This window comes from Muscardinus avellanarius, assembly GCF_963383645.1.
Source record: "Muscardinus avellanarius genome assembly, chromosome: 20".
Taxonomy (NCBI): domain Eukaryota; kingdom Metazoa; phylum Chordata; class Mammalia; order Rodentia; family Gliridae; genus Muscardinus; species Muscardinus avellanarius.
This window is the reverse complement of record NC_137806.1, coordinates 25,479,042-25,504,835: the sequence shown is the minus strand read 5'-3', so window position 1 is coordinate 25,504,835 and position 25,794 is coordinate 25,479,042. Positions and strand designations below refer to the sequence as shown.

General features: G+C 51.2%; 1 protein-coding gene across 1 annotated transcript in view; it reads left to right on the top strand.

Annotated features, from left to right (window-relative positions):
- The window catches only part of PFKFB3 (6-phosphofructo-2-kinase/fructose-2,6-biphosphatase 3), a gene marked incomplete at both ends in the record, with an annotated part of 29,897 nt that extends 5,596 nt beyond the window's left edge, over positions 1-24,301 (top strand). Inside the window, 15 exons of the mRNA XM_080717134.1 lie at positions 3,558-3,683; positions 5,242-5,338; positions 6,415-6,481; positions 7,607-7,681; positions 8,210-8,266; positions 10,405-10,529; positions 12,120-12,327; positions 13,257-13,403; positions 13,538-13,642; positions 15,812-15,941; positions 17,042-17,104; positions 17,216-17,280; positions 20,039-20,212; positions 21,901-21,923; positions 24,259-24,301. Of these exons, the coding sequence (XP_080573260.1) occupies positions 3,558-3,683; positions 5,242-5,338; positions 6,415-6,481; positions 7,607-7,681; positions 8,210-8,266; positions 10,405-10,529; positions 12,120-12,327; positions 13,257-13,403; positions 13,538-13,642; positions 15,812-15,941; positions 17,042-17,104; positions 17,216-17,280; positions 20,039-20,212; positions 21,901-21,923; positions 24,259-24,301 (1,505 nt within the window). The remainder of the gene's footprint in view (positions 1-3,557; positions 3,684-5,241; positions 5,339-6,414; positions 6,482-7,606; positions 7,682-8,209; positions 8,267-10,404; positions 10,530-12,119; positions 12,328-13,256; positions 13,404-13,537; positions 13,643-15,811; positions 15,942-17,041; positions 17,105-17,215; positions 17,281-20,038; positions 20,213-21,900; positions 21,924-24,258) is intronic.
- Positions 24,302-25,794: the final 1,493 nt, after the last annotated feature.

The window sequence follows — 25,794 nt, the reverse complement described above, 5'->3', positions numbered from 1 at the left end:
TAGACAATGGCTTCCTTCCTGTTATATAGTGAACATTTGTATATTTCTTCATGCATATTTAAATTGACATCTAAATTTGACTTTGTGTGTGGTGCAGAGGATTGTGTACCTCTGAGCCACACCCCCTCCAACCCTTTTATTTTGAAACAGGGTCTCACCGAGAGGCTTGCTAAGTCGGGGAGGCTGGTCTCGAATCTGCGATCCTTCTTTCTCAACTTTTCAAGGATTGCGCCACCACGCCCGGATAGAGTTGACATTTAACTACATCTGTTTAGTAGCCGGGCGTGGTGGCGCACGCTTGTAATCCCCGCACTTGGGAGGCGGAGACAGGAGGATCGCGCAGGTTCGAAGCCAGCCGCACTGGCTTAGGAGACCCTGTTTCCAAATAAAAATATAAAAAGTAGATCTGGGAGTGTAGCCCGGAAGGGAGGATTTCCAGAAACCCCAGTACCACCAAAACAAAAACAAAAACAAAAACAAAAAAAAAACCAAACACACACACACACACACACACACACACAACATCTTTTTAAAGTTTTTTGTTTGGTCAAACATTTAAAATATTAAGCACTGACATAAAATGGGTGGGAAGTACGAGTATACCTTGGAAAATTTGTGTTTAAATCCACATTTACTATCCTTAGCTCCTGTGCTGCTGGGGAAGAAGAGAGAGAGGTGCAGGGACTAGTGCTGAGGTCTACAGAGAGGGAAGAAATTGAGGGTTTAAGGGGATTCAGAGCCGATCAGAGATTGTAGGTTCTTGTGGCATTTGAGAGGCCCTGTGAGTTTAAAAAAGGGCTAAAGGAGGAAATAAAGGAGACAACAGAGATTTAGTGAACAGATCTAGTAGTCTCCTTCTGGGTGGGGGGAGCTGCAGCCCCCTTAGAATCTCAGGGAAGTAACCCAGGCTGGACCGGAAGAATGACTTCCACTTTGCTAACTAAGGGGGCGAAGGTTTGTTTGGGTTTGAAATGCAGCCGGCACTTTTGCCTTAACTATGAACTCTCTGCCTGCCCACGGGTCTGTTCCGTTTTCTCCCTTCACAAAGTGTCTTCTGCCAGAGGGGATTTGTTCCTGTGATTAGAGGACAGACATAATCCCTGATTTGATAGATCCGACAGCTAGCAGCTGCCTCTGCTTCCTTGGCAAGCTTCCAACAGAAATAGTTCGCGTGTGTGCACAGCTGTGCGTGTGTGCGTTATCCCCGCGTGCGTCTGCATCCTGTCAGGTGCAGTGGGGTCACCTGAAAAGGGACAGAAGAGGGACCTTGGCCGGGGGGAGGGGTCAGAGGTTGATGCACTTCCAGGCCCAAGGCAGAAAATGTCAGCAGCAGCTGCCACACTTCTTGATAGGTCAACTACAGTGGCTGGAACAACCTTGGACAACTCTGTGTCCTGCACCCTCTAGTCTTCAAGGAGGCAGCCATCTGTCTGTCTGTCTCTAAGGACAGAAGGCCTCTTGGTACTTATCACCTGTGGGGCCCACCCAGAGCAGCGATCTGCTTCTATTTTTTAGGGACCCGTTTGTTTGTTCGAGGACTGGAGACCAAGGGATGTGGCCACAGGCTTTCTGGGGCTCTTAGACATCTGCTGCCATACCAGCTTTTCTTCCTCTGCCCCAACCACATGCCAAATATTAATATGTAATCTGCCTCGGTCCAGCTGGGCCCGGGAGGCAGATCCTGGCATCCCACTTTTATTTGGGAGTTGACTTCAGTCTTCAGTACTAAGTTCACTTATGCTCAGAGGGGCTGCCTGTAAAGCTGCGGCCTTCCTGGTCCATGCCACCCTGGGAACCCCCACAGTTTAGGCTTGCCTGTGAGTCTGAGCTTCTGTCCCTACCTGGATGGGGATATGGCTCTTTCTCAGCGTTTCCAGCAGGCCGGGCAGCCCGTGCCGGGAAGGGCCGAGGCCCACCGGGCTGGAGTTGGCAGGCAGGCGGCCTCTGTCTTCTGCGAGCTTGCAGGTTTCCCTGGAGTCTCGGGCAAGATGACAGCCAAGGAAATACTGGGTCTTCAGTTTCTAGAACAGGCTTCTTTGGACTGCTTTCTAAAAATCTCCCTCCCTGGTGTTTTGCCTCACTGAGAGTCTGATGGATGTGGGTCAGGCATGCAGCAGCGGAATTAATTCACGGCTGGTGGGGCCCTCTGACCAGCTGCTCCTGCAAGACCCTGGCACCCTTCAGCACCAGGCAGTGGAGTGGAGGGACCAGGGAAGGGACGGAAAAGCTCAGGAATGGAGGAATTAGCCCAGGAACCAAGCATTTTGGGTCCCTGACCTACTTTCATTTGATAATCTCTTAATTTTTTTTTTTTTTTTTTTTTTGCGGTACTAGGGATCGAACCCAGAAGACACTCTACCTGTGAGCTATACCCCCAGCCCTATTTTTTATTCTTTATTTTGAAACAGGGCCCCACTAAGTTGTGGAGGGCCTCACTAAGTAACTGACCACAAACCTGTGATCCTCCTGTCTCACTCAGCCAAGTACTGGGATTACAAACCTGCCACCATGCCTGGCTCGATAATCTCTTAATTTTTAAAATGGGTTATAAAATTTTTTTTTTCTCAATGGCATTGGGGATTGAATCCAGGGACATTCTACCTCTGAGCTACCTCCTCAGCCCTTTTTTTTTGTGTGTGTGTGGTACTGGGGTTCCTGGAAGCCCCTCTGCCTCTGGGCTATACTCCCAGATCTATTTTTACATTTTTATTTGGAAACAGGGTCTCCTAGCCAGCGCGCGGCTTCAAACCTACGTGATCCTCTTGTCTCTGCCTCCCAAGCGCGGGGATTACAAGCGTGTGCCACCAGGCCCGCTTCTCCTCAGCCCTTTTTATTTTTTCTTTTAAAACAGGGTCTTGGTAGATTGCTGAGAATAAGTAGCTGGGGCTGGTTTTGAACCTACCATCCTCTTATATCAGCCTCCCAATACTGGGATTATAGGCGTGCACCATCAAGCCTCGCTTGAATATGTTTTTAAAGAAAGGCTTCCCGTACGTCCCCTGGGAAGGTTACAAAGGTGATGTTGTCTTTACTCTTAGCCCCCTGGGCCATCTCCAGGTCCCTCTTCTGCCTACCTCCTCATTTGCATAAGCTTTTGGGAACTGGTCTCCCTGTTAACTTCACCCTCCCTGGTGCGGGCTCCCTTCCTTGCACCCCCCAGAAGTGCTCTTCCTGCTGCGGAAGGGTCCTCGGTATCATATTGGGAATTTGAAATTGAGATTATCAGCCTGAACATGCTCCATCTCATCTGATCTCAGAAGCTGAGCAGGGTCAGGCCTGGTTCATACTTGGACATGGGAGATTATCTTTAACAAGTATGACCTGAAGGTGAGCTTAAACTGTGAGTTGCAGAGGGCCTCGCTAAGTAGCGGTGTGGCCAAAGGGCTGTGTTCATCAAGAGGCCCTCATCCTTTGGGATTTGTCAATGCCAAGGGCTTCGGGTGGGGAACTCAATACACATTTTGCTGCGGTTCTTGTGAGTTTATCGTTGGACGTGGGACACTGTTCATTGACATTGGCCTGCTGATCGCTGACCCTTTCTTGGTTGCTCTCTCCAGCTTGTGGGCCGAAGCTGACCAACTCCCCGACGGTGATTGTTATGGTGGGCCTCCCCGCCCGGGGCAAGACCTACATCTCCAAGAAGTTGACCCGCTACCTCAACTGGATCGGCGTCCCAACAAAAGGTGAGTGGGTCGAGACGCAAAGGGCCATGATGCTGAGTGCTACCCCCTGCTCGCCAGCCCCCAAACTGCAAAACCTGGACATTCTGCCTGTGATTGCTGGGACGGTCCTGGGACAAGAGGCCTGATCTTTCTCCCATCCCAGCTGTGACTGCATCACGTCATGTCCACACCTTTGCGTTTGTGTCAGGCTTCACTCAACAGCCATTCTCGTCTTTCTTGACTTTGGGGTCACTCCTTTCCTGAAGCTTTCTTTGGCCACCTGAGCCCATGTGGCCTTTTTCTTGACATCTGTATGAATAGGCAGATGATGATGGCCTGGTTGTAATGTAATGGAACCTCTATTGATGTCTGTGCTATCGTTCTGTTGGTGATGGCTACTTTTATGAACCTCTGCCTGGTCTTCTCAACTACATGGGAAATGTTTTGAGAACAAAGACTAATTCTAATATCAGCCATTCTGCCACTGCATCTTGAAAATTTTTTTTTTGTTGTTGTTGGTGTACTGGGATTGAACCCGGGAGCATTCTACCTCTGAGCTACACCCTCAGCCCTTTATTTTTAAGTTTTTGTGGCACTGGAGATTGAGCTCAGGGCCTTTTGCATTTTTAAAATGTGCTTTCCAACTAACTTACACCCCTAACTATGTGTGTGTGTGTGTGTGTGTGGTACCAGAGATGGAACCCAGGGGCATTCTACCTCCGAGCTACACCCCCAGCCCTGTTTTTTATTCTTTATTTTCAAACAGGGTCTCACTGAGTTGCAAAGGGCCTCACTAAGTAGCTGAGGCTGGCCACGAACTGCGATCCTCCTGTCTCAGCCTCCCAAATTCTGGGATTACAAGTGTGCACCACTATGCCCGGCTTCACCTCTATTAAACGTGTTCCCTTGGCACATGGCTGCTTTAATCCTAGCAGTGGGTGTGAGACCCACACACTTGGATACCGTAGGTAGAAATCACTGGCCCTATCTTTGATAGACCTGAGTCTATCTCCTTTTTCCTTTTCTTCTTTTTTTTTTTTTTTTGGATAAAACCTAGGGGCATTCTACCTCCAAGCAACACCCCAGCCATATATATATATATATATATATATATATATATATATATATATATATATTTTTTTTTTTTTTTTTTTCTTTAAATTTGGAAACCAGAGTCTCACTAAATTGTGGAGGGCCTCACTATGTAGCTGAGGCTGGCTTTGAACTTGCAAACTTCCTGTCTCAGCCTCCCAAGTACAAGCCTATGCCCGGCTCAGTCTGTCCCTTGTCTCAGTCTTGCTCGACTGGGTTTGGAGACTGGTCCATACGGTCAGGGAGAGAGGGCAGGGATGGACGCTGGATCCATCCTGGGGGAAGTGGCCCCACTTGCAGATCGGTTGTCTTTCGGAAGGGGATGACGACCCTGGGTCAGGAGGGCCACCCCGGGTGTCCATGCCGGACGTTTTCCTACTCAAATGTGTGTGTGCCAGGGAGCGGTGGGTTTTCTCTTTAGGGGAGACGTGGCTGTTGGCCCTGTCTCTCACTGGGTCATCAGGCCTGTCCTTGCCTTCCCGTGCAGTGTTTAACGTGGGGGAGTACCGCCGCGAGGCCGTGAAGCAATACAGCTCCTACAACTTCTTCCGCCCCGACAATGAGGAAGCCATGAAAGTCCGAAAGTAAGAGGAGAAGAGCCTTCTGGGCCCGGGGTGCGGGTCTGTACTCCAGGGGAAGTCAGCCCGCAGCACAGCTCTCCGCGGGCGGCCTTCAGATTCCTCGGTCCAGCGCTAGGACAAGTCTCTCCGCCCCTCTGAGACTCCCTGCTCTGATCTGTTCCCAGATGGGCTGAGCTGATTCACAGCAGCCATAAGCCCCAGAGCAGACCAAGTGCTTTTCATTGGAAATCATGTTTGCATTTTTTTTTTTTTTTCGGGTCTGGGGATGGAACCCAGCGGCATTCGACCTCAAAGCTATACCCCCTGCCCTATTTTTTATTCTTTATTTTGAAACAAGATCTCATTGAGTTGCAAAGGGCCTCACTAAGTAGCTGAGGCTGGCCACGAACTGCGATCCTCCAGTTTCAGCCACCAGAATGCTAAGATTACAAGCATGCATGCCTGGCTATCTGTTTGCATTTGAAAGGAATTTTCCCCTTCTTTTAGCAGTACTGGGCTTTCACCCAGGGTCTCACACAGGCACAGGCCAAAGCTCTACCCCTGAGCTACACCCCCTGGCTCTTTTATCATTTTACTTTGAGACAGGGTCTCACTAAGTTGTTGTGTAGTGGCCTTGAACCTGCTGTCCTCCTGCCTCAGCCTCCCTAGTACTGGGATTACAGGTGTGCACCACTGGGCTGTGGAAAGGGTTTCTTGTTAAGCAAGAGGCCATCTTGAAACCCCAGAGGGATGGCGCTCAGCCCTGGCTGCCTGTTAGCCTCAGCTGGGGAGCTTGTAAAGATCCCCATGCCAGGCCCCCACTCAGGCCGGTTCTGTGAGGCTCTCTGGGTGGTCCCTGACCCTAGTTTTCGAATAGCCCCCTGGGGAATGATCCCAATACACAGCCAGGCAGGAGCTTCTCCGAAGGGCTCCTGAAGCCATCTGCACTGGCTCAGATTGGAAGCCTGTGGGCCCAAGGCTGCTGGCCAGCATGGAGAAGCTTTGGGCAGGTGGCTGTGTTGGGGCGAGTGAGGGGTGCTGGGCCCCCCAAAGACCTGCCTGTCTGAAATGCCAGGGGTTTTCTTCTTTGTGTCTTGCAGGCAGTGTGCCTTAGCCGCCTTGAGAGATGTCAAAAGCTACCTGACGAAGGAAGGAGGACAAATAGCCGTGAGTCTGGGGGATGGAGTGGCGTGGTCTCTTGTCCCCCAGGGGGGAGGCGTCCTTGCTGGCCTGCGCAGTGTCAGAGCCACTGGAGGGATGGCACGAACAGGAAGCAGGGCCTCTGGCCCCGGGGGCTTAAGGGAGCAGGGACTAGACTCAGGATGGTGGTCTCGGTGGACTTGAGGCTCAGCCGTGGTGCGCACTGTCGTCTGTCTTCTCTGTGGCAGCTGGGTGCCACCTCCAAATCGGCCAGGACCTGGCTTGCTGCCCACAGAGTGGCCAGTGTTTGCTCTTCCCACCCCTCCTTGGCTGTCACTGGGGAGAGGGGAGGACCCCCAAGAGTGCACCCCTGGAGAGGCCGGTGGGCAGGGTGTGGTCACTCCTAAAATGAGTTTGCCGACTACATGTTCCTGGAAACAATAGCTTTTTTCTTTTTTTTTCTTTTTTTCTTTTTTTTTTGCGGTACTGGGATGGAACCCAGGGACATTCTATCTCCAAGCTACAAATGCCCCGCCCTATTTTATTTTTCCTTCCTTTTTCTCTCTCTCTCTTTCTTTCTTTTCTTTCTTCCTTTCTTTTTCTTTCTTTCTGTGGTACTGGGGATGGGACCCAGGGGCATTTTACTTCCAAACAATACCTCCAGCCCTGTTTTTTATTCTTTATTTTGAAACAGGGTCTCACTGAGTTGTAAAAGGCCTCACTAAGTAGCTGAGGCTGTCCACGAACCGCAATCCTCCTGTCTCAGCCTCCCAAATGCTGGGATTATAAGTGTGCGCCACCACGCCTGGCTTATTCTTTATTTTGAAACAGGGTCTTACTGAGTTGCAAAGGGCCTCACTAAGTAGCTGAGGCTGTCTGAGAACCATGCTTCTCCTCAGTCTCCCAAATGCTGAGATTACAAGTATGCGCCACCACGCCTGGCTTCTATTTTATTCTTTTATTTAGAAACAGGGTCTCACTAAGTTGCAGAGGGCCTCATTTGCTAACTAGGCTGACTAGGAACCTGTGATCCTCCTATCTCTGTCTCCCAAGTACTGGGCTGCAACAATAGCTTTGACTTACATGGTGGTTTTGGTAAATGTTGTCAAACTTAAGATTCTTCTTGACTCTTTTTCTCTCTCTCCCCATCAGGTGTTCGATGCCACTAATACAACCAGAGAGAGGCGACACATGATCCTTCATTTTGCCAAAGAGAATGACTTCAAGGTGAGCCAAACTTTCTGTCTTGTACCAGCAAGCTCAGGAGAGAAGAAGATGCCTTAGAGACCAGCTGAGCCCAATTCCTGTCCGGTCTTTTGGCTCTCATCGCCCAAGTTTTGCTGCCTAGAAATAGAACCTTCCTCATGGCAGGACTCTTGGGTGCCGGAGACGTCCCTCTGTCGGGAAGGGCGGAGGGTGGGAGAGTGTGACAGTGCATAGGCAGGTCTTTCATTTATATATTTATTTATTGTATGTGTGTGGCACTGGGGATTAGATCCAGGGACATTCTACTTCCGAGCTATACCCCCCAGTCTTATTTTATTCTTTTTATTTGGAAGCAGGGTCTCACTAGGTTGATGAGAGTCTCACTACTTGCTGAGGCTGTCCTTGAACCTGCGATCCTCCTGTCTCAGCGTCCCAAGTCCTAGGACTGGCACCCTTCCTCTTGGGATGCGATGTTGGCCTCACAGTGCAGCAGGGGTGGCCCTTGATGGGATTTTCGGTGTGTTGATATTTCTGTCTTTCTCCCACCAGGCGTTTTTCATTGAGTCTGTGTGTGACGACCCTACAGTCGTGGCCTCCAACATCATGGTAAGACAGTCGGGAGACCCCACCTGCGTGTGCAGCGTAGACTCTGACACGATCCCAGGGGAGGAGGGGGCCGGGTCAGGTCTTGGGAGCAACTCAGAACGAGCTACCTGCCCAGCTGTGGTTGCTGGTCTACGAGGTGGATAAGGGGAGGTCAGAAATGCAGAGATGCTGGGCGTGGTGGCGCACGCTTGCGATCCCAGTACTTGGGAGGCTGAGACAGGAGGATCGCGCAGGTTCGAAGCCAGCCATAGCTACTTAGTGAGGCTCTCAGCAACTTAGTGAGACCCTGTTTCCAAATAAAATATAAAATAGGACTGGGAGTATAGCCTGGAGGTAGAAAAGCTTCTGGATTCCACCCCAAGTGCCACCAAAAAATAAAATTATTACAGGGGGTGTGTCACCATGCTTGGCACAAAAACGCCAAGCGTGCACTAGTTTCTAATATTGGTCTTTTCTCCAAGGCAGTGGACGTATTTACAAGTATTTCTAAGGAATGAGTTCATATTCCAGGAAGGGCTGTTTGAATTGAGGAAAATCCGTTCAAATAAGTTTCAGTGAGTCCAAAGGAAGAGGCTCAAAGTACAAGAAGGCAGAGTTTGCAGCAATCCCAACAAAGAGCTTTGTTGTTTGTATGTCTTTGGTTTGATTTTCCTTATTCCACTTGATAGGGAAGCAAGGCCCAGCTGTGAAATCATTTCCCCAATGAACAGTCTCCAATGTGCTGAGCTGGGAGTCGGGTCTTTAGCTTGTAGCCCATGAACACAGCTACCCTGTGTGTTCAGACATCTCTTTGTCTGATTAAACTGCAAAAGTGGCTTTGCAGGTTGGGCTCAGGAATTTACGAACCTTGATCCATTTTTTAATTAATTAATTTTATTTTTTTATTTTTTGTGTGGTACTGGGGATGGAACCCAGGGGCATTCTACCTCTGAGCTACACCCCTGGGCCTATTATTTATTCTTTATTTTGAAACAGGGTCTCACTGAGTTGCAGAGGGCCTCAGTAAGTAGTAGCTGAGGCTGTCCATGAACCGCGATCTTCCTGTCTCAGCCTCCCAAATGCTGGGATTATAAGCATGCGCCACTATGCCTGGCTTGATCCATTTTTTTTTTTTTTAATGTAAGATACACAAAACATACAACGTAGCCCGTTAGCCGTATTCAGGTGTACGGTTCAGCTGCATGGAGTGCGTTGGTGTTTGGGGGCAGCAGCCATCTCCACTGTCCATCTCAAGGCCTTTCCCTCTCCCCACCTGAAGCTCTGTAAGCGTGAAAGAAACTCCCCCTTGACTTGAGTCTCCGCCTCCATGTCGATTGTCGTGGAGAAAAAGAGTACAGGCAGAAAGAAATTCTGAATTTCCCTGACATCTATCAGACTCTCATTGCAGGGCATGGTAGCTTTTGGAGGAAAGCCCTGGAAAAGGGGTGGGCGCAGGGTGTGGTTAGAGAAGCAGTAATCTAAGGGCAGGGAGACCACCAGCAACCACGGATGCACCTTTGATAGGAGCCGGGCGTGGTGGCGCAGGCTTGTCATCCCAGCATTTGGGAGGCTGAGACAGGAGGATGGAGGTTCTCGGCCAGTCTCAGCTATTACTTAGTGAGGCCCTCTGCAACTCAGTGAGACCGTGTTTCAAAATAGTGAGAAATAGGGCCGGGAGTGTAGCTTGGAAGTGGAACAACTCTGGGTTTCAAACCAAGTACAGCATACAAGAAAAAAAATAAATAAAAAACAAAAATTAAAGAAAAGTAAAACCAATGGTCTGCTGTTGGTACGAGGAACATTTTAGAAGCTTATGTGGGACTCGGCTGAATTGAAGGCCGAGCTATCTGCTGGTGACTCAGTTACCGGACCGGTCAGTGGTCTGTCCAGAGGTGTTCATTACCGGATCCTTGTGGGTTTCCTGCGTCTGTCCTTCTAGCCAGTAATTCTCTCGTCTCCCTGGGCACCCTCCCCCTGGAATCACGAGGCTCTGAGTCAACTCCCAGTTGCCTACTTTCTTTTTCTCTTAAACGCTGGGTAGGGTCATCTTTATCCTGAGCCTCTCTGGGCTTTCCCCTTTTGAAAGCGTCAAATCCTGCTTGATCTAAGCAGGAAGCCTTCCAGCTGGATCCATCAGCTGCCTCTTTGTGATGTTACAGGAAGTTAAACTCTCCAGCCCGGATTACAGAGACTGCAACTCGGCAGAAGCCATGGACGACTTCATGAAGAGAATCAGTTGCTATGAAGCCAGCTACCAGCCGCTGGACCCTGACAAATGCGACAGGTAATGTCAACAGGTGACCGCCGCCCAGTTACCTACACCAGGGCTTTTAGGGTTTTCTTGAGCCTGCAAAGCATTCTCCCCTGGATACCTCCATGAATGCTCTTTGATTTTTTTTTTTTGGGGGGGGGTCTGAGGATGGAACCCAGGGGCATTCAACCTCCGAGCTACACCCCCTGCCCTGTTTTTTATTCTTTATTTTGAAACCGGGTCTCACTGAGTTGCAGAGGGCCTAGATAGCTGAGGCTGCCCACAAACCATGATCCTCCAGTCTCAGCCTCTTGATTGCTGGGATTACAAGTGTACGCCACCATGCTCGGCTCATAAATGCTCTTTGAAATGTCTTTTTAAAAACAATTCTTGCACGGGGTGTGGTGGCGCACACTAGTAATCCCTGCGCTTGAGAGATGGAGACAGGAGGATCGTGCAGGTTTGAAGCCAGCCGCGCGGCTTAAGAGACCCTGTTTCCAAATAAAATATAAAATAGGTCTGGGAGTGTAGCCCGGAGGTAGAAGGCCCCTGGGTTCCATCCCCAGTACCACCAGAAAACAAAAACAAAAACAAAAAAAACCCCCAACAACAACAACAACAACAACAAAACAAACAAAAACAAAAACAAAAAAACAAAAAAACAATCCTTGCCAAGCCAGGTGATGCACACCTGTAACCTCAGTACTTGGGTGGCTGAGATAGGAGGATCCCAGGTTCGCAGCCAGCCTCAGCAACTCAGGCTTGCATCAATTTAGCGAGACCCTACTTCTAAATAAAAAATACAATAGGGCTGGGGGTGCAGTTCACAGATAGAATGCTTCTGCACCATACACAGAATTAAATAAAGAAATAAATAAGTAAATAAATAAGCCAGGTGTGGTGGCGCATGCTTGTAATTCCAGTATTTGGGAGGCTGAGACAGGAGGATCACAGGTTTGTGGCCAGCCTCAGCTACTTAGTGAGGCCCTCTGCAGCTTAGTGAGACCCTGTTTCAAAATAAAGAATAAAAGATAGGGCTGAGTTCAGAATTAGAATGCTCCTGGTAACAGAAGGAAAAAAAAAAAATTCTTGCCGGGCAAGGTGATGTATGCCTGTAATGTATGCCTCTAATTCCAGTACTTGGGAGGCTGGGATGGAAGGATTGCAGGCCTAAGTTCAGCCTCCACAACTCAGCGAGAGCTTCATTTTTTGAGTATTTTTTATTTCAAAATAAAAAATCAGAAGGGCTGGGGGCAGAGCTCAGAGATAGAATGGCCCTGGGTTCAATCCTCAGTATCACAAACAAAAAAAGCCAACAACTGTTGATTACAAACCCATACTTAGTTCACACATTTCTGACAGTCTGTAGAAGCCTAGGAAACAAAAGCTAAACCCGGGCTTGCGCCTCCCTCTGAGGGCCCTGGCGGCCAGCAGCCTCTTGGCTGGACCCGCTGTGGGCACTGCCCCTAGCCTGTGTGTCTCTGGCATCGGGAGTGGGCAGGCCGGACGTTGCGGTTCTCCCGGGAGCGGGTTTTCCAGTGGCGGCCAGGCCCCGCTGGGGCGTCCACCCACTGCGCCGCCGGGGGAGGGAGGCCTGAATGGGGTCGCGGGGTCTCTCTGCAGGGACTTGTCGCTGATCAAGGTGATCGACGTGGGCCGGAGGTTCTTGGTGAACCGAGTGCAGGACCACATCCAGAGCCGCATCGTGTACTACCTGATGAACATTCACGTGCAGCCCCGCACCATCTACCTGTGCCGGCACGGCGAGAACGAGTTCAACCTCCAGGGCAAGATCGGCGGGGACTCGGGCCTGTCCAGCAGAGGCAAGAAGGTGAGGACCGCGGGGCCGGGCCCACCACCGCGCAGGGTTTTCTGCTCTCTGCATGTCTTCCTTTCTTTCCTTCCTTCCTTTCTTCCTTCCTTCCTTCCTTCCTTCTTTCTTTCCTCTTTCTTTCTTTTGTTCTTTCTTTTCTTTTTCTCTTCTCTCTTTCTTTTTTTTTTGTGGTACTGGGGATGGAACCCAGGGGCCTTCTATCTCTGGGCTACACTCTCAGACCTAATATATATATATATATATATATATATATATATATATATATATTTTTTTTTTTTTTTTTTTTTTTTTTTCCGGTACTGGGGATGGAACCCAGGGGCATTCTACCTCGGAGCAACACCCCCCAGCCCTAATTTTTTATTCTTTTTTTAATTTTATTTATATTATTTATTTATTTATTTATTTTTGTGGGTCAGGGGATGGAACCCAGGGGCGTTCGACCTCCGAGTCCTATTTTTTTATTCTTTATTTTGAAACAGGGTCTCACTAAGTTGCGAAGGGCCTCGCTAAGTAGCTGAGGCTGTCAGCAAATCACGATCCTCTGCTCTCTGCCTCCCGAATGCTGGGATTATAAACGTGCACCACCACGCCCAGCCTATATTTTTATTTGGAAACAGGGTCTCACTATGTTGCTGAGAGCCTCACTAAGTAGCTGAGGCTGGCTTCGAACCCGCACGATCCTCCTCTCTCCTAAGTATTGGGGTTACAAGTGTGCCACCACACCCGCTGTCTTTCTGCATCTATGTGTGGGCGCATACTAGCAAATGTGCACCGGGACCGATCCTGGTCCCCGGGCCAAGGAGACCGTGTCGTGCAGAGCCAGCCATCCTCAGTGTTTTGGGGGCCACAGAGCACAGCCCGGGATGGGAAGCAGGAACCAGCCTGGAGTCCGGTGCCCTAACTGTCCTCCATCCTCTACCCCCCAGTTTGCCAACGCCCTGAGCAAGTTTGTGGAGGAGCAGAACCTGAAGGACCTGCGCGTGTGGACCAGCCAGCTGAAGAGCACCATCCAGACGGCCGAGGCGCTGAAGCTCCCCTACGAGCAGTGGAAGGCGCTCAACGAGATCGATGCGGTGGGTTAGGGGGCAGCCCAGGGGAGGATGGCCGCAGCCCTGGGGAGGATGGAGGCAGCGCAGAGCTCCTCTCGGGATCTTCCCGGCGGCCCCTCGGGGTGTGCCCCTGGAGTGAATACAGGTATTTCCACCAGGGTGTGTGTGAGGAGCTGACCTACGAGGAGATCAGGGACACGTATCCTGAGGAGTACGCGCTGCGGGAACAAGACAAATATTACTACCGCTACCCCACGGGCGAGGTGAGCTTGGGGCGCCGCCCGTCCCGCTCTGTCTGCGGGCTTATGAAGGTCGGGGTGGATGGTGGGGGCAGGGTTGGCTGGGAGAGGGCTGCGAGGCTCGAGTGGACCCCATTCCAGCGAAGGCTGGCCCGTCCCGGGTACCCAGGATTCACCCTCCTGGCGGGCGCTGCAGGGTCCTTCCTGCCACAGCCGCCTCGGACTTGGGTTTTCCACCACGCAGCCTGTTTGTAAACAGCCCTAAGAGCAGCGCCAGTCTATTTTCCCATAAGCAAACACGAGAGGTGTGTGTCTGTGCCTGACAGACACGTGACACAGAGAGAGGAAGGATGGTGGCTGAGGCTGCGGCTCCAGGCTGGCTGAGGGCGGCATCCTGTATCAGTCAGGCTGGGGCTGGAGTTGATGCCGTGTGGTGCATGATTATCGCTCCGTGTGGCCCAGAGAGCAGCTGCTTTGAGCACGAGCCTCTGGAGGGTGCAGAGACCCGCGTGCTCTGGGAGCACCGCCAGGCCGGCTGTGTGACACCCCTGGGCCTTCCTGGCCCAGTCCTTCTGATTTTTTGTCACCAGCCTGCTGTCCTCTCCCCTCATACTGTCCCTAGATCCTTGGGACCCTGGTGTGGAGGAGAAGGGAGGGGACAGAGAAAGGCCCACGTAGCAGGATTTTCACTGTTTTTTTTTTTTTTTTTTTTTTTAATGGTACTGGGATGGAACCCAGGGGCCTTCTACCTCTGAGCTACACCTCCAGACCTATTTTATATTTTATTTGGGGACAGGGTCTCACTAAGGTGCTGAGAGCCTCACTAAGTAGCTGAGGCTGGCTTTGAGCCTGCGCGATCCTCCTGTCTTAGCCTCCCAAGTACTGGGATTACAAGCGTGTGCCGCCATACCTGGTCGTTTTTACATTTTTTATTGATATAAAATGCACGTAACTTGAAATTTATCATTTTAACCATGTTGAAGTGTATGTCAGGCTGGGATGAATTTGTGATCCTTCTGCCTCAGCTTCCTGAATTGCTGGAACTGTAGGTGTGCACCACCATGCTCGGCTATAATTATTTTGTGTGTGTATGGTGCTGGTGATGGAGCCCAGGGGCATTGTACTTCCGAGCTATATACCCAGCTCTATTTTTTATTCTTTATTTTGATAAAGGGTCTCACTGAGTTGTGGAGGGCCCCACTAAGTAGCTGAGGCTGTCCTTGAACCGTGAGCCTCCTGTCTCGGCTTCCTAAGTACTGGGATTACAAGTGTGCACCCCCACGCCCGACAAAAAAAATTTTTTTTTCCCTGAACATTTTAAATCTGTAGTTGGTAGTGGAACTCAGGGATACAGTGTGTCGGCTGTGTTCACAGTGACATGCCGTCATCATTGCTAATTCCAGAAAGTTTCCTCATCCCAAAAATAAACCTCAGATTGATTAGCAACCACCCAATTCCCCCTGATCCTGGCAACCACAAATTGACTTCCTGTCTCTGTAGCGTTGCCTATTGTGGTCATTTCTTTACTTTATTTTTTGGTACTGGGGATGGAACCCAGAAGTATCCTACCTCCGAGTTACACCCCCAGTCCTATTTTTTAATCTTTATTATGAAACAGGATCTCACTGAGTTGCAAAGGGCCTCACTAAGTAGTAGCCGAGGCTGTCCATGAACCGTGATCCTCCTGTCTCAGCCTCCCATATGCCGGGATTACAAATGTGCACCATCATGCCTGGCTTCCCTTTCTATTTTTTTTTTTTTTTCTGAAACTGAGGCTGGCCTTGAACCTGCCATCCTCTTGTCTTAAAGCTCCCAAGTACTGGGATTCTGGGTGTGCACCACCATGCCTGGCGTAGCCTGTACATTTCATAGACATGGAATCAAGTGATATTTTGTGCTTGGCGAGGGCCCTTTGTTGCATGTGTGGCAACTGTTCCATTGTAGAGCATGCCCCTTCTGAACCTCCCCTGTCCCTCATCCAGTAGAAAAGTAGGAAGAGGTAGGAGCAGGGAGAGAGGACGGTAGGTGCGTATTCCCCTGGGCAGTGTGGTGCTTCCCTGCAGAGCTCAGCACCCAGGGGCCGCGTGGATGGATTGGGGGTCATGAGTTGTCTGGCCTTTTATGACTGAAGGCGGTGGCTCCGTGGCAGAGTGTCTCCGGCACTAACTCGGTGTCCTTTCCCTCTCTGCTCAGTCCTACCAGGATCTGGTCCAGCGCCTGGAGCCGGTGATCATGGAACTGGAACGCCAAGAGAACGTGCTGGTGATTTGCCATCAGGCCGTCCTGCGCTGTCTGCTCGCTTACTTCCTGGACAAGAGCGCAGGTACCTGGGGAGTGTGGAGGGTGGAGACCGGCCCCTGAATGCGAGGGGCCGCAGAGACAGCTTTGCTCCTGCTGGTCCAAGTGTTAGAATAGACAGTGCCAAGGGTCTGGCTCACGGTCTGCTGCAGGGTCCTCCCCATCCGAAGCCCCCCTTCCTTCCCTTAGGAAATGCTGTCGAGCACAGCTGATACACAGTGGGTTTTACCTTCTCAAAATAGCCTCCTGAAAGTTCTCGGTCTCCAGACATCTAAGGGTCATTGCTTTGGAGGGCAGGAAGGGGGAAGCTCTTCACATCAGCCCACCCTATTTTTCTTTATTCATCTATTCTCTCTTTCCCTTTCTCTCTCTCTCTCTCTCTCTTTTCTTCAGTACTGGGGATGGAACCCAGGGGCATTCTACCTCTGAGCTACACCCTTAGACCTATTTTTTTTTTTTTTAACTTTATATGAAACATGGTCTCATTGAGTTGCAAAGGGCCTCACTAAGTAGCTGAGGCTGTCTGTCCTTGAACCAAGATCCTCCTGTCTCAGCCTCCCAAAAGCTGGGATTACAAGCATGTGCCACCATGCCCAGCTCTATTAAATTTTTAAGTCATATGTCTGTTCAAGGTTCAGCTGAATCCCTAGACAGACCTGAATTGTGTAGAAAATGATAAAAAATGACTTCAAAGAAAAGAAAAATTCTTGCTGGGCGTGGTGGCACACATCTGTAATCTCAGCTACTTGGGAGGCTGAGGCAGGAGGATCGTGAGTACCGGGCCTGCCTGGGCAACTTAGCAAGACCTGGTTTCTAAAATTAAAAAAGGCTGGGGATATAGCTCAGTGGTAGAGCGCCCCGGTGTCAATACCCCATACCACAAAGCAAAAACAAACTCTGAACTCGTTTTGTGGGAGGGGGTTTGGGGCCTGTTTGGATTGTGCTCTGGGGTAGGTATGTTTTCCTAGGGCTTCCTGCCTCTGTCCTGGGAATAGATGCTCTGGCCCGGATGCGGCGTCTGGAGGTCTCCCCATGGCAGAAGCTCTTGTGGTGGTGTGTGATTGTCTCTGCATACCTCTTCTGCTCCAGTCTCAAACCTAATTATGGAACTTTCTCTCTTTCCAGAGGAGATGCCCTACCTGAAATGCCCCCTCCACACTGTCCTCAAACTGACACCAGTCGCGTACGGTGAGTAGCAGCCCTTGCCCGCTCTGCCCCGGACTCCGTGTCTCCTGGTGGCCTTGGTATCGTAGGCGGCCTGGCCCTTTAACAGCCGCTGACCTCTCCCCTCCTCCTCAGGATGCCGTGTGGAGTCCATCTACCTGAATGTGGAGTCCGTGAGCACACACCGGGAGAGGTCAGAGGTGAGTGCCGGCCCTCCACGCCCTCTCCTGCCTTCCCCTTCCCTGGGGAGGGCCGGGGCTTTCTGGGGGTTCCGGCTGCACCTTTGCCCTTGCCCGGCTGGCTGCTGCGGTCGGCGCCTCTGTCTTTCCTGGGGTTTCTTGAAATCTGTTTCTTCTTTTTACACTCTTCCAATTTCTATTTGACTAGAGAAATGAGTATTCTCTCCCCACTTTTCATTCATTCATTCATTCATTCATCCATTCATTTATTTATTTGCAGTACTGGGGTTGGAACCCAGGGGCATTCTACCTCTGAGCTACACCCACAGCCCTATATTTTTATTCTTTATTTTGAAACAGGGTCTCACTGAGTTGCAAAGTAGCTGAAGCTGTCCGTGAACCACAATCCTCCTGTCTCAGCCTCCCAAATGCTGGGATTACAAGCATGCACCGTCACTCCTCGCTGGATGGTTTGCTTATTTATTTATTTATTTATTTATTAATTATACTGGGGATTGATTGGACCCAAGGACATTCTACCTCTGAGGTACACATCCTCAGTCCCCTTTTTAGATTTTTTTATTTTTGTGGTACTGAGGGTGGAACCCAGGGGCTTTTCTACCTCCAGGTTATACTCCCAGCCCTATTTTATATTTTATTTGGAAACAGTGTCTTACTAAGTTTCTGAGAGCCTCACTAAGTAGCTGAGGCTGGCTTCAAACCTGTGCGATCCTCCTGTCTCAGCCTCCCAAGCGCTGGGATTACAAGTGTGTGCCACCACGCCCAGCTTAGATTATTTTTTTTTAAATAGGGAAACAGGGTCCTGCTAGGTTGTTGAGGACCTCACTGAGTTGCTGAGGCTGGCTTCAAACCTGAGGTCCTCCTGTCTCAGCCTCCCAAGTACTGGGATTACAGGCCTGTGCCACAGCTGTGCCCAGTTACTTCTCCCCTTTGAAAAACAACCCTAGCGTGGTTACCGTTGCATTTTCAGGCAGATAAAGCTGTGCTTTCAGGTTCCAGAGCATTGGTGCAAACAGGATCAGTCAGTCGGTGGTCACTTGCATGCACTTAGGTTCAGAATCTGCAAGAATCCCACACTGGAGACAAGGAAGCGTGGCTGGAGGGGGAGTCATGAGGAGTGGGTGGCAAGGAGCGTTTTCAGAGCACCCAGAGCCTGGCTGCTACAGTCTTTCCCCTCAGGAAAGCCCGAGATTTGGGGGTGAGGTCCATCAGGAGAATCGCCTACCCAGTAGAGTTTATTTCTATCTAGTGTGCATTGTAAAAGTGAGTTTGAATTTGCTTCATACAGGTTGTCAAAAATCCCATACTTGGCCAGGATAGTCAGACCTTTCTTTTATACCCAATGTGGCTTTCTGTCTTTAGAGCGCCCCAAATAGGTGACTTCCCTAGTCCCCAGGAGCTTGGCCATCAGATTTGGCATTAAGAGGATACAAGGAAGCTGGGCGTGGTGGCACAAATTTGCAATCCCAACATTTGGGAGGCTGAGACAGGAGGTTCCAGGTTTGTGGCCAGCCTCAGCTAAGTCTTAGTGAGGCCCTTTGTAACTCAATGAGACCCTGTTTCAAAATAAAGAATAAAAAATAGGGCTGGGGGGTGTCACTCGGAGGTAGAATTCCCCTGGGTTCCATCCCCAGTATCGCAAAAAAGAAAAAGAAAGAAAGAAAAAAAAGAGGACACGAAGGTTAAGCGCGGTGAGGCACACCAATAATCCTAGTAGGAAATCCTACTTGGGAGGCTAAGACAGGAGGATCAAAGGTTGAAGGTCAGCCTCAGTAGTGTAGAGACTTTCAGCAACCTAGTGAGACCCTGTTTTGAAACCAAAACATAAAAAAAAGGACGGAGAATGTAGCTCAGGGATAGTAGAATGTCCCTGGGCTCAATCTCTAGTACCAAAAAAAAAAAAAATGCGCTTGACAGGTCTGTCAGTGTACTGCCCAGCTCCCACCCTGGACTGAAGGGAAAGAGGGCACTACCTTGGCCACCTCGCTCTGCCTCTGGCCCCTCTGCCTAAATAGGTGACAGGTGCCAATTGAGGACCGCCCTGGCTGGACGGGCACTGGCCTCAGCTGGGTACCGGCGGTCTCAGAATATTTCCCTGTAGAACCCCAGGGCGGCAAGAGGACCAAGACAGACCTCAGCACTGAGGCTCAGCTTGGAGCCAGGCTCTGCAGGGAACCCTCGGGGACCACAGTGTGGTCCCGTCATCCAGTCTGCTAGGAAGGCTGGGATCACACTGGCTGGCAGACTGCCTCCTGCCGGCTTTCTGCGTCTTCCGTCCCTGGCTGTTGTTGAGCTCCGTGTCCCGTCCTCGGGCAGGGTATAGCTTGTGTGTTGCACGGAGTATTCCAGGGGTGTGCGTGCGCTGCAGATCCTGGAGGAAGGGAGTTGGAGCCCACACCTGTTCTTCCCCTTCCTGTGCGCAGACCCATCTCCCGCCCGGGCCCTCCTCTGGGGCCCTCTAAGGTGCTGGAAGCAGGATCATCTTCTCTGACCTCTTTTCTGTGATTGTAATGATTTCTCTCCACACTGTGCACACGTCGTCCACGCGGGTTCCCTGTGGAGTGATGTGGGGAGGGAGCCACCCCGTCCCCGACTGGAGTCATGGCACCAGCACCACCCACGGTCCTGGCCCCTCGCCTCGGTCCTTGGTTGTGTCCTTCAAGTCCAGGAGCAGGGGGGACTGTTTTTTTGTGTGGCTTATCTCCCTCCACCCTCCTTGTAACTGTCGCCTTCTCTCTTTTGTCTTTGTCTTGCTTAGGATGCAAAGAAGGGACCTAACCCGCTCATGAGACGCAATAGTGTCACCCCACTAGCCAGCCCCGAGCCCACCAAAAAGCCTCGCATCAACAGCTTTGAGGAACATGTGGCTTCTACTTCTGTTGCCTTGCCCAGCTGCCTGCCCCCGGAGGTGCCCACGCAGCTGCCCGGACAAGTCAGTGACTCCCCTTCCCGCCTGCCTGGGAGGGGCGGGGGTGTGCGTGCAGCGATGGGCGGTGCCAGGCCTGGGACGCGCGTGTCCTCTCTGGGTGCGTGTGGCTATGGGTGGGCGTGCCTGTGTGTCCTGTGTGGGTTGTATGTTGAATGTGCATGTGTGTGGGTGTGCAGGTGCACGTGTGTTGGGGTGCCCCCTCTCAAGATCTTCCCTGGCTGACAACTGTCACTATACATGTGTCCTGAGGTTGAAGTCTTTAGGGCACAACTGGGCAGAGTAGAAGAAAGAGTGGAACTCCTGAATTCTGTTCACGTGTGTGGTAGTTATTTCTCCATCAATGTCTACAGACCTCCAGCCTCTTTGTCCAGAAACCTCTGTCCAGCTCTGGGCCCTCCGGCATCTACTCCATGAACTGAGGATGTCTTTTCTGTCCCTTTTATTTATGGCTATTTCTCCGACTGTCACTCCCATTACGGAAGAGCTGGGGTCTCGCAGGCCCCGGAACCTGCCCTCTACCTGGAGCCAGCGGTTCCCCTTAGAACCAGGCCACCCCCCACCGTCAGGCCAGAAAGCCAGGAAGGAGCCACATTCTCACATAACTGAGTTATTTCGGCAGGTGGCCAAAACCAAAACAAATATAACCCACTGGGATTTCACTTGTTTCTGTAGCACCGAAGTTTAAAGGCCGAAAGATTTTGGCTAGTAGACTTTAAGACTTGTTTGCAAAAAAAAAAAAAAAAAAAAAACCAAAATAAAAAACAACAAAAAAAAAACCATTATTTTCTCAAAAAAAAAAAAAAAATAACCAGGAACTTTTGCAAATATGTGGGATGTAGAAAGCTCTAGGTTCCAGTTGAGGTGCCCAGGGCATGCCTGGCCTCTTACCAATTAACACACGCTTAATCTGAAAACGGCTTTGTTCCTGAGCTCCATGCCAGGCTACCCCTGCAGCCCACCTGCTCCTCCTGTCTTCCCTGGGGCTTTCTTGAACCTGGAATGTGATGTGGAGAGAATGTGGCTGTCTCTGCAGACCACCTACCCTCCCCTGGCCCCTGTTTTCTCACTCATGGGATGGGTGGGTAACATCACAGAAGGCAGACCAGCCGAGGGGATCCACGCTGTGCCTCTGAGCTCTCTGGGACATGGCCTGGTCTGTATCCAGTGATTAGCTGGGAGCCTGGAGACCTGGCTTTGAGTGCAGCTCTGCCAGTAGCAGGAACAGAAGATTTGAATGTCCTGGCCCTCGGCCTCCTCAGCTTTGCAATTGAGGGTGTAGGACTGGGAGGCCTCTAATAAAATATTGCTCTTGGATCTTAAATCTGAGGACTTTTTAAAATGAAAACTGAGCAGAACAGAAATAGAATCTCTGTGCCCTTCTGTTCCCGAGTGTTGTGGGGTCTTCTCTGGAAGTTCAGAGATCACTGTTGCAGATACTTGGGGGGACTAGGCTCAGCAGGGGCAGGTGACATCCTGGTCTACCTGGACCCCAGTGGTGTAGGATACTGTGGCAGGAGCCCAGGCCTCTCCCCGGCTTCGACAGGGCGGCCCTTTGGCTTGCCACATCCTCGGTATGTCTGAAAGCCATAGGCCGGGCCAGGAGTGGGCGGTTTGCTGGGGCCTAGCCCTCCAGGTAACGTCCTGCCTCCTGACTGACCTCTCTTTTCTCTCTCCACTTTGTTCACCCGCAGCCTTTGCTAGGGAAAGCCTGTCTGTAAGTATTTTTCTGAATAATTCTGTTGCTTGCACTCTTTCTTTCTTGCTTGCCTCTTGCCTGTTACATAGAGAGGATAAGGGCAGTTTTTGTGCGGCCCAAAGCCTTCCCTGGGAGAGGAGGGAATAGGAAGGGGAGGAGGGCGAATTCCTGGACATTTTAGAGAGCTAAAGGTATAGCAAAAGGTACCGCAGCTCAGCTGATGTTCAGCCTGGTTCGATGTCGCTGCATCCAGAGTGCCTCTCCACAGCCCCCGTCTCGGGGCTCTAGGCTGTTGTCTGCAGTGGCCACAGTCTGGGTTTTGTGTACATCCCAGCTTTCCCTTTTAGGGTCTGGTGTTGGTGGAAAGCTGGGGCTGGACCCTGTTACCGTTTGCTTGTTCTATCACTTCCCCTCCTGGAGAAGCATCCTTTCTCTCTGAAAGGGAAATTTACCCAGGGCCTGATCTGCAAAACAAATATGGGCGGAGCAAACTTCCTGGTTCCATGGGAGCTCTGACAGCCCCTAGGCAGAGAATGCAGTGTGGCTTCTGCTCTGCTGATCCCCAGCTGCAGAGGGCCCCCAGGCCTGGGTATTATAGCCATAATAGCTGCCACCTCCGAAACGCCACCCTCCCCACATCACCCACATTATTGCCTTCGGGCTCATTGTGTTACCTCCTCGGAGAGTTTATGCAGAAACTGGGGAGGGTTGAAAAGGCTTGGAAGGCAGGGATGGTTTGGCACCAGGCCTAGCTTGTGGTGATTCCACACAGTCATACCTCCTCGAGCTGTACAGCTCACAGAGAATAGGCTGCCTCATCCTCCGCCTCTCTGATCCTTAAATAACCCCAGGAGGCGGCCAGGGAAGTGCCTCCCTGTTTCACAGATGAAGGCTGACGTCAAATGACTTGCCCACAGCCAGCCAGCCAGCTGGATAAGTTGCAGAACCAGGACTCAAACAGGCCTCCTGCTTCTGAAGGCTGGTTTCTGCCTCTCTGCCAGCCTCTGGGATACTCTTTTCCCGGGGCCCCAGCTCTTGCAGCTGGAGGGTCACTACTAGCAGCTGTCGGTCTCGGGTCTAGGTCTCACAGCCTCCCACCTGCAGCTGCTTCCATAACTGAGTGGGCTTGTCTGTGAACTCCCATCTCCAAAGAATACGATATCCTCGCAGCCCAATGTCCCTGACCCTTTGCAGCCAGCATTCCTGCACGGGAAGTACTCCAGGACCAGGGCTTCTTATGAAAAGGGCTTGGAGCCTTATGGCTTTGCTCCTGTACACATCTTAAGCCTTTTGATGGAAACCTTCCTGCTGGGGCCATTGGAGGGCCGTCCTAAGATAGCCCACCTCCCAGTGTTTTTGCCTAGAATCCTTCCAGTTCAGCAAAAACACATCCTATAGACCCATCACCCCAACTCTGGTCAGAATTGCACCCTGGAGACCCAGCGTCCAGCCACGCCCGGGACTGTGATTCTGTGTCTTGGATCACAGATATGTCTGATTTCTAGGAATTGACCTGCCTTGTGACCAGAATTTATAATTAGAGTCAGTCCAAGCCAGGTTTGCCTCTTGATTCTATTGGTCATCACTGCTTAGGAACTCTGGGCAAGTTAAAACGATTTTGGAATTTGAATTTATTAATCTGTAAAATGGATATAACTGTGTGTGTGTGTGTGTGTGTGTGTGTGTGTGTGTGTGTGTGTTAGTTGTTAGTTACTGGGGATTGAACCTCCAAGCTACATCCCCCAACCTGATTTTATTTCTTATTTGGACATATGGTCTCATTAGTTTGCTGAGTCTCACTCTCCGCTAAGGTTGTCCTCGAACCTGCAATCCTCCTGTCTCAGCCTCCCAAGTACTGGGATTGCAGACCTGTGCAGCCATGCCTGGCTCTAAGGGGTTTTGATAATGAGAAAATATAGACAGGATGCTTAGCAAAATACCTGGCACTTGCTAAGAGCTTGAAGGAATCGGCTGCTATTATCAGGGAAGGAACCCTGGCCTTAGTAGACATTTCCTGGCTTTGCTGGGTGGGAATCAGCCTTTGAGCCTTCCCAGGCCGATGGAGTTTCTTCCCAGAGCACCTGGAATCCTCAGATTTGGGAGAAGGGAAGTCCCTGGGGTCTGAGGCCATTGATGTTGGTTTCTTGGTAAAACTGGGATAACAGCCCAGTCCTGGGGCCTGTGCCAGCTGCTTGGGAGGAGAGACTATCTGACATTCATAGTGCAGTGCATTCTTCATTTAAAATTTCAAATGCATGCTAGAAAGAAAGAAAAAAACAGACTAAGAGGTTATTTTTTTTCTTTCCCAACCTGTTTTTATTTTTGTTTTTCTCTCCCCTACTCTGCTTGAAAGACGAACTGTTTGCCATATTTTCTCAAAGTTTTCTCCTTACTAATGTTGGCAAGGTAAATGAGCGCTGCATGTCCCTCTGTCCCTCCTGCATCTCTGAGTCATCTCGGCCGGGGGGCGTCCTGGCCCGCGCACACTGGCCATCGTGCAGTCTGCTCATGCGTCGGTGTGGAGGGTGTTGCTATAACAGTACCATTGTCCTGAGGTCTCTTCTCTGTCTGTCTTCTCTCCCTCCGTGTGTCCTGAGCCTGGGCTTGGGGAGTGAATGATGTGGACCTATCCGCCCTGTGACTCAGCGTCATTACTATATTCTATTGTGTGTGTGTGCTGGGGGCCATGGGCCTATGGTGTCAGAGGGCAGGTTGGAGCCAGCAGCCACAGAGAGAAGCCGTTGCCCCTCAATCTCAGATCCCACAATCCCAACCAGAGTGTTCTCTAGACAGGGCCTTGCGGGGCACCGTCAGGAGACTTGCCCTCTCGCAGAGGGCACTGCTGCCCAGATCCCTGAGTCCCACTCAGACCTAGACGGTGGCTCCAGGGATGTCCACCCTGCGAGGCTCCTCTCCAGCTGGGGCCCTCGGCTCTGGGGGTGAGAGTGGACTGAGCGGGTCCTGACATACTGCCCACCTGGGCTCCGCTCTCTGCCCCTGTCCCTTGAAGTAGAATAGTCTCGAAGACTCAGGATCAGAGAGAATAGTTTTAAAAATTATGGCTGGGCATGGTGGCACACACTTGTAATCCCAGCACTGGGGAGGCTAGACAGGAGGATCGCAGTTTTTGGCCAGCCTCAGCTACTTAGTGAGATCCTGTTTCAAAATAAAAGAATAAAAAAGAGGGCTGGGGGTGTAGCTGGGAGGTAGAATGTCCCTGGGCTCCATCCCCAGTACGTGGCGCTCATGCATCCATCCCCATGCTCACCTGGGCCCTCTCCAGCCACGTGCCTGGACTCCGGGCACCAGGGCAGAGCATAGGGCTTTGCTGTTAGCCGCTTCTGCAGGTGAAGCTGAGCTGCTGCTTCCAGGCCCGGCTGTTCTCTGCCTGGCTGTGGCCCCCAGGGTCCCTGTGGGCATAGAGATCCGCTCTGGGTGTCTAAAGGGACGTGAGCCTGAGGCTCCCTGTCTGACCCACTGGAGCCTCGGGGTCCTCAGCCATATGCCAAAGGCCACCTCCCTAGCCCGCCTCCTTCTAGAAGACCAGACTGGGCAGAGCAGGCTCCTGGCAGTAGCTACTCCCTTCTCTCTGGGACCTGGGGTGTCAGCTGTCACTTTCTGGGACCTCCCTGGGTGCTCTCTCCCACCTGTCCTGTGATGACCCACCTCTTGGGTGTGTTCTCCGTGTGGGGCGTGGGGCGGGGAGACATCTCAGTGGCTTTTCAGTGGCTTTTGCTTCCAGCCTTGTGCTAGAGAAGTGACAGTCAGTCAGCAGCAAACCCTGACTCCCTCCCCACCCCTCTTTCTCCTCAAAACAGAACATGAAAGGCTCCCGGAGCAGCAGTGACTCCTCCCGGAAGCCCTGAAGCAGATGCATCCGGTTCCAGTC